Genomic DNA, 8,468 nt, shown 5'->3' with positions numbered 1-8,468 from the left:
ACCTGGATTGGCTGTGGAAGGTAACAATTTTCTCTATTGAGTCCATTCTGCTTTCTCCATAGTCACTGCCTCTGGTTTTCCATAATGAAGAGTCCAAAGTTGCCCATAAATAACATTTATTAATCAACAATAAAACACACAATAGAAAAGGCCTTGTAAATAAAACTATATATTTATAATGCTTTATTTATTTATTTTGCTGCAGTACTCCACAAAACGCTACAGACAGTAACAAAATAATTCAATAAATATTAAAAACTTCTGAGAGTTATCAGACACTCTTTATCATATGTGTGCATCAACAATGCCACAGCCATTAGGTACACTATTAAACACTATCATAGATTTCTTTCTGGGAATAGAGGACACAATTAACTTTTTTATCCAGAAGTCATAACATTTACACATATCCATACACAAGAGAACAGCTCAGAGTAAGTGAAGCAGACTCCCCAGTGGCCTGGATCCATCTGCCTGTACATCATTTAAAGATATTACGATGTAAACAGGATAGAAGTCAACACACTAAAGAGAGATGTTGGGGTTTGCTTGGAATGGGAGGAGTGAAAGTCGGGCAATTAATAACAGCTGCTTACATATTTTCCATTGCTCTCTTAGCAATGTGCTCCTTTCCCTTTTCTGCTTTTTCTTGGTTGAGATATTCCAGCACTTTCATTAACAGATCTTCATCCAAGTACTGCCTGTTTGGGGTGTCGTCATTCTTCGGGACCCCCACAGGGAGCCTTTTGCTTACCGAGGCCACTTTGTCAGTCTCCTGAGAGCCTCCTTGATTCAAATGCTCTTTGATAGCCTGCTCAATTTGCTCCTCTTCCTGGAGGTCATCTTCCGATGAGCCTTGACTTGGGACTCGCTTCATCTGGTTTGAGTTAATGATTTCAGGGTACTTAACTAGCATCCTGGCCAAGTACTCTCCTAATTCTTGATCCTTGTCATTCAGGTTTTCATATGCCATTTGTCTGTCGTCAACATCTGGCAGCCAGTCAGCTTTGGGAAGCTGATTTGCTTTAGCCCTTTCAGGACTAAAAGGAAGCCTTGGCAGAACCTTCTCTCGGGTATATTGATTGGGAAAATATGGAGGTTTCAGATTTGCTATACTTTCCGTGCCTAGAAGACTTAAAATGTCCTCCACGGTGAGTCCCTCTGGAAGGGCTTCTGTCACAGCATGGCCAGGTGTTCTGGGGTAAGCACTCTTGGAGAGCATCTTATTTTGGGACAGGTCTGGGCGGTCTAAGTCAGCCTCAGAGACGTCATCTAGGCCAGCTGGAAGTTCGAACTCCTGCTCGGGTTCCACTGATTCACTTGGCTTCTCCCCGGTTTTGAGCATCTCAACTAAGTCTTCAGGGGGTATCTGTAAATTCCTGGAAATTTCAATCAGCCAATAGATAGACTGGGAATCGAGAGGTTTCTCCAAAAGCCTGACTGCCCTTTCTCCAGTTTGCCCGTTCGGTGACCTCCCACTTCCGGCAGCATTCACTAACTTTTTCAAGTAGTCAATTATTTTGGAGACATCATCTGAAAGTTGGCCTTTACTCTCTTTCCGGAGATCTTCATCCTGGAGGCCCGGCTGCCCCGAACGCTTCATGTCATCATGGATTTGTTCATTTTTTTCTACGTTCTCTTTGCTGTCTCTCACTTCTTCCTGGGTTTGACTCTCTATTTTCTCCTCCACTGGGTTCCAGTCTTCTCCTCCTACCACATCCTCGTAGGCAATGTTATTGGCCTTGTAGATATCATCTTCATCATCTGTATAAAGCTTTTGCTCCTCATCAACCCTTTCACGCTTCTGGTTGTTCGGGCCTGTCAGTTTCCCCAGTTCTTGAAAGACAGATTCCAGGGTAGCAAGACTTTGAGGAGTATATTGTTCCTCCACTATTTCATTCGTGCGTTTAAAGGGATTGTCCCTAGAATTCTCTTCATACATAGGGGGGAAGCGCATGTGTTTCAGCTTTCTCTCTGGCCACTGTAGAGCCTCATAATCATCAGTCATGTCCATTGGAAAGTTCTTTTCTGAATTCAATGAATAGGGCTTGTTTTCTTTTGGTGCAGACTGAGGCTCACTTTCAGCCTGTCTCAGTGCTTCGAGAATTATCCTCATCCACTCATCTTTACTCAGGGAATCCCTTGAACTTTCTGGCAAGTGACTTTCATCACCGTTATCTTTTTGCTGAAAGGGAACAGAGACACCTTGGTAGGGATTATAATCTGGGCTACTTTCCTCTTTGTGAGCTTGTTGCCGGAGCTTTTCGATGTACTCCAAAGCCCTGATCATTTCAGGACTAGGGAACCTTTGGGCATTTTCCAATCTGAGGTCTGGTTCCTTCTGAAGCAGCTGGTTACGCTGAAATGAAGCTGCTTTGGCACAGGAGATGAGGAAAATCAAAGGGATGAGAGACAGGGCTGCTCCAAGCTGGTGGGTCTTAGCTTCTGCCATGTTTGAAAGATTTCCTTAAAGTATAGAAAAGATGAGTCAACACAAATGAAGCAGCCAAAAGCAAATCATATGCCATTGAGGGAGAAAACATAGCAGAGATTATTGCACATTAAACTTGGGATAAGTCTTTCTAACATTTGGAAGTATTTCTACAGAATCCCTGGAAGTTAACCACAGAATCTTTTGCAAAATTGTTACACACCTGCAAAAAACATTCTCATACATCTTACTTAGATTTCAATTGGCTGAAACAATAGCAAAATCACTACTATGAGGTTTCTCAAATTTTATTTTCATTTAAAAAAAATAAAAATGTTTTTTTTCTGTTTAAAAAGAAAAAAGATGAAAGACTTTACAAAATGAGTTTTAGTTGTCTTGTGTAACATTCCTATTGAATTCACTTGCAAAATAATTAGTTGACATAATGTTTAAAATGCACATACACACACACGTGGGAACACATGAACAATCATTTACTTAATGTTGTATTAAACAATACGTGGTTTATTTCCTGAACTGCCCATCTGATTTTGCTGTAGAAACACAATGGCAGTGACGTTATTCTATACGATTAAGTGATAGAGCACGTTAGAGTCAATCATACTGAATTACCTTTTGGATTAGTCTCATTCACATACATTTTTCAGAAATAACTTGTGCTCATCCTGGCACCAAACCCAACTATCAACTTTGGATGGTCTATACCTTAATGCCCTCCAAAACAATGGGTCTTCCTCTCAGGTCCCAGCTAGTAAACTAAATCAATGATCTTTCCTTCCGTGTAAATATATTAAAATAATGAATTAAATTGTGTTTAAAATCTCTGTGCTCCATATTACTTCTTACAATTTTATTGTGACTGTCTTGCAAAATGCAGTTGTGGTTAAATTTTTCATCAGCCCTTAAGAGTGCATAGTAAATAATAACAGATGCTACTGAAAGAACATAAGTTTTCTTAACTAGTCTATTTCTAGACTCATCAATGCTCGCTTCAGCTTGTCTTATGTCTGTGTCTATTTTGGTGTGGACCTGTGAAATCTGAAATGACTCATACTTAGAAAATCTTAAAATAACTACTATGTAATTCCCATTTAGATAAACAATGTGTTGAATTCTTCCTATTTAAAAATCTTCATTCATTTTTTTTTTCCTCCAATGCCTTATAATCTCACATACGAATTAGCAAGGGGATTAGATTTTACATTTGGCATTGCTAATGCTAAAAAACTTTTTTAATATTTGCAATTTTACTGCAAATGAAATGCATATAAAAGAAATTTGTAAGTTTGTTCCTGATATTTTTACCGGATCATGGTTTTGGGATAGGTAAATAAGGTATATGGGTATAATTTTCTGTTAGCCAAAATACCGGTTGTAGAAAATATCATTGCTCACTAGACCATGCTGGTGATTAAGCAATATTTTCAGTTTTTAGAGCCTAACATTCATTGATTGTAGTTATAGACACTTCCTAAACACAGTTACATATACTTGTAAAAACAAGCCCCATTGACTAGACTCCTTGATTTACTGAAAGAAAAAACTCCAGAAGCATTTGAGAAAATACTTCTAAAATATTTATTGTAAGTAAATATTTATTATAATTAATTTTATTTATGAAATCCTTTAGTTTAAATTAAACACATTACACATTCTTCTTCATATTATTTCAGGACTGTTTTAATTTTCAGAATCAATTTTCAACAGTTGACATTTGAAAAAAATAATTTTAAAAAACTTATTGAACTTGTTTTCTTTGAAATCATTATCCTGCAGTAGTTTTGACACATGGGTTACGTGCATCCTTTAAAATCTTTACATTAGAGTTGAGTCTTGCTGGAGAGGTGGAGTAGAATGAGCATTTCAGTTGTTTAAATCACAGTCTAACGAGAGCTACCCCTTGGTCATTTATTCAGGCGTATTTTGGATGACACAGTTATTTCCTTTGAGGAAAACAAAAGGGATTTGTCCCCCCCAGATAGCAGATCTTTTAAGTGGTAAAGATGGTTTTGATGCTTTCAACAGCTCCATTATCTTACATAGGGTTTTATTTCAAATTTAATTTTCTCAGACCCAAGTAATTAGAACGTAGTTCCTTCTTAGCTATTTCTTAAAAACCGTTTAAGTTAAAATATCTTTTCTGTTGACGTTAGACTGGAACATTGACATATGGATGAATCTAATTTGAACAATCATACTAGTTAGGATATAAAGAAAAGAAATGCTTGTCCCATTAAAAATTTTGAGCAAATGATTGTGCAGCCTATTTCAATCAAAGCATAATAATAACAGTAACTGTTTATACCATTATGAAGATTTTCACCAATGTGTTACAATTGTCATTTCTCTTTGATTCATGGTCAGTACAAACCATAGTCCAAGATAACAATATTTCACCCCCCCAAAAACAGAAAGAAGCTTGTGTTTAGAATCATTCTAAGCTTACTTTCTTAGAAATAAAATTAGAAAATAATAATGTAAACGTTTTCAGAATGTACCAATGTAAAAAATAATTTTACATGGTTATTTAATTTGAGCTTTTGTAAGGTAAATTTCAAAGAAAAAAAAAAAACTAGCTCCAAGACTGGTTGCCTTTGTAACTAATATGTTTAACAGCTCTGCATCAATGGAAACCTACTGTTAACAATATTAAGTATATAAATTATATGACTTGCTTTCTATCTGGTTCTTAGGAGAAGAAACAATAAATTAAGGAAAGAAAGGAAATATCGGGCTTGGTTAGCTTCAAACTAATACATGCATTGACATTAAAATTCTTAACTTTTCACTCTTCTTCCAATATGATTATATAAATAATATTCGGGTTAATAAACATCCAACAGCAAGAGGCATTAATCATATGTAAATAAATACATATATGAATACATGTATCATGTGCTTACATTGACTGATGAGCAGCAGGTTGCTATTCAGTTATTCTATAGATAAAAGCTTTCCAGACAATCTTCTTCTTCTCAGATAGGAATTAAGGGAAGAATATGCAACTTAGAACTTTAAGTAAATGGAAGAGAAAGGCAGTCTTACCTCTTTTTCAGATGATGGAGAAGGTTCGCAGCATGGTAGTCCTGGTCCGCCGGGTGAGCTGCTCGGCCCGTTTCAGCACCCGGACAGCTCCTCGGCTTATAGGGAGTCGCGGCGCCTGACTCCGCACTGCCACACTGACGTCACCGGACTCAGCCACAAACCCCACAAACCCAAGCACAAGCGAGCTTTTTCAAAGACCCTGAGAGAAAATAACCACTTTACATATTTTTTTATATAAAAAATATATGTATATATGTTGTATGCTTACGCCACCTGTCTGTTTGTAGCGAAAATTGCAATTTTCTTCTCTCAAAATCTTTGAGGCTTGAAATAAAATGCTCTGCACAATTCCCCTTAGCAAGGAAGAAATTTGTCAGACATGGCTAACTGCAAGACAGTCTCATCTTTGTCTTAGTATCTTGTTATAAGAGTTACTTGTTGTTGCTCTTATTGTGATGAGAAAGTTTTATAGGTGAGGCTTTTTTTTTCTTCATTACCTACAAAGAAATTAATTGCCATTCCCCAGTATACTTCAAGATGAATGAAAGACACATTTATGGATTTGAAAAGCCATGTTTCATATCATGCCCACAATCAAAATTCAGAAAAAATCATGTTTTAGTAAAAAGGAGAACTGCCTCTTTTTATACGCAAGTCAAACGTAAGGCTCTAATGACTTAGAATTGTGCCTCAGAGCTTTAACATAACTTTTTGAAATTTGCATTCATGAGATTTGGAGGTTAGTAGTTCAAAATCCTGTATGAATCTGTTGGTATCTTTTATGATATCTGATCTCAAAAAGGAAAGCTCAGAATTTGAGTGCTAATGAAAATACTCCATGTATTAAAACCTTTCCATTGAGAAAAACAACTCATATGTAACTGGAATTCACTTACAGTTGAGAGGAAGTTGTAAGATATGTTCTCTTCCTCCCTTCGAATCAGGTGAATTGAATATCTTCCATGAGTGTGAAAAACCTAGAGAATAATATAGTAGTTAACTCTCAAACTCTCAGATTTGTAATTCATCATCATTGGCTGTGCATTGCCAAGTAACCTGATTATATATTTTACTAATTTGTATAGGTCTAAGTTGGGTTTTTTAAGGTGCCCTAGTGGTGCAGTGGTTAAGCGCTTGGCTGCTATAACCAAAGAGGTTGGCTGTTTGAACCCTCCAGCCACACCAGAGGAGATGTGGCAGTCTGCTGTGGTAAAGATTGACAGATTTGGAAACCCTATAGGGACAGTTTTACTTTGTCCTATAGGGTCCCTGTGAGTCATGATCGACTTGACAGCAGTTGAGTTTTACAGTTCTAAAATTTTAACTTTATTTTTTAATGAGATGAGTTCCTTAAAAGCTTTTTAAGTGAAAGCATATTTTAAGTATGCAAAAGAAGCTTACTATATAAGAGATTTCTTGTGTCTCTGTTAAATGAATGAACACCTACTTATTCATCCATTTTGTAAATATAGACTCCATTCGATATGTTGTAATGCCTACCAAGTGCCAGGCACATTGCTAAATGCTCGTGATACAAAGATAAATGGTATTCAGTCTTTGCCCTTAAAGAGCCTTTAGTCTACTGGGGTTGACAGACAAATAAAGAGATTAAATTGATATAAATTGGCAAGCACTAAATAAGAGGTAAATCAACAATGTTTTGCGAGCATTGTAGAGAGCCACTTAACTCAACCTGGAAATTTAGAAAAACGCCATATGAAAAAGAAACCTGAGCTAAGACTTTTCATTATTGGATTTTTCTTAAAATGATTTCTAACTGTGCTAGGTAAATTACAGTACTCTTGAAATCCTCAAGGAAATAGGGAACAGGTAAAATCTAATGGAAAAAAAATCTTGGGAAAAGTAGTCCTTAATTCTCCTTATTTGTGTTCTTGATGAAGATACTTCGTTTTCCTAGAAAAGTGAGAGACCATCATCATTGGATTGACATGGAGCTTATACCAGACTCAGGTTGGAGTCACGTAGCCAACTCATCCAATATGTTTAGGCCTCATCATGGGTTTTTAGGGCATGATCAAGTGCTGGGTTGAAGAGACCTGAGAAAACATGCCCCATTTCTCAAGTACCATCTTAAGGACACCAGCTAATTTGCTGATATTCTTATCAGCTTTTCACACATAATATGATTTTTTTTTAGATCTTAGCAAAGGCCTGGCTAGCAGCTCCAAGTTTGACCTGATTGACTGCCCAGCAATTCTGGACGTCCAGTTGATCTAACCAGTATCAACACAAACCCAGAAAACTCCTCAAAGTCATTCTTAAAGGACTGAGTTAGTTAAGCAAAAACTCTCAAAGAAGTCAGACCAGGCTAGTTCACTCACCTAAATCTGAACTTCTTTGGTAAGGACTAGTAGCTATTGGAGCCATGGTGGCAGAGTGGTTAAAAGCTAGAGCTTATAACCAAAGGTCAGCAGTTTGAATCCACCACCTGCTCCTTGGAAATCTTATGGAGCAGTTCTACTCTGTCCTATAGGGACACTATGAGTCAGAATCGATTTGACGACAACGGGTTTTGTTTGTTTGTTTTAGTAATCTTCCAAGATTCCAAGTCAAACTTATTTCCCAGAAATGTCTTTAATCACCAGAAGACATGCAAAAACTCCAAGTAGAAGTGATATCACAGGAGGGAGCCTCTGGGATATACTAGCTCCACTGGGCTCACAGTGTGGGTAGTTATGAACCACATGTGAGTAACTGAATTACTGCCTATAATATGATAATATAATGCATATCTATCTCATTGAGTGCCATTATGTTCCAAGCACTGTTCTTGGAACCGCAACAACCTAATTAAATCCTCATGACAACTATTTACCCATTGCAGTTGAGTTGATTCCTACTCATGGTGACCTCATGTGTTACAAAGTAGAATTGCTCCATAGAGTTTCTTTAGCTGTAATCTTTACAGAAGCAGATCACAAGGGCTTTCTTCCAAGGTGCCACTAGATAG

The 8,468-nt window shown here is 37.1% G+C and overlaps 1 protein-coding gene across 1 annotated transcript; it reads right to left on the bottom strand.

The window, feature by feature from the left end:
• Window positions 1-473: 473 nt before the first annotated feature.
• Window positions 474-2,452, bottom strand: SCG2 (secretogranin II). Its single transcript, XM_003406039.3, has one exon. It carries the CDS (start codon window positions 2,450-2,452, stop codon window positions 593-595), a length of 1,860 nt encoding a protein of 619 aa, XP_003406087.2. The 3' UTR covers window positions 474-592.
• Between the last annotated feature and the right edge of the window lie 6,016 nt (window positions 2,453-8,468).

The sequence above is a fragment of the Loxodonta africana genome, chromosome 6 (assembly GCF_030014295.1).
Source record: "Loxodonta africana isolate mLoxAfr1 chromosome 6, mLoxAfr1.hap2, whole genome shotgun sequence".
NCBI lineage: Eukaryota > Metazoa > Chordata > Mammalia > Proboscidea > Elephantidae > Loxodonta > Loxodonta africana.
Note: the sequence above shows the minus strand (reverse complement) of the source record. Positions and strands in the feature narration are given on the sequence as shown.

Coding starts and splice junctions, on each gene's coding strand:
- SCG2 (XM_003406039.3), bottom strand. CDS start 2,452: ATGGCAGAAGCTAAGACCCACCAGCTTGGAGCAGCCCTGTCTCTCATC.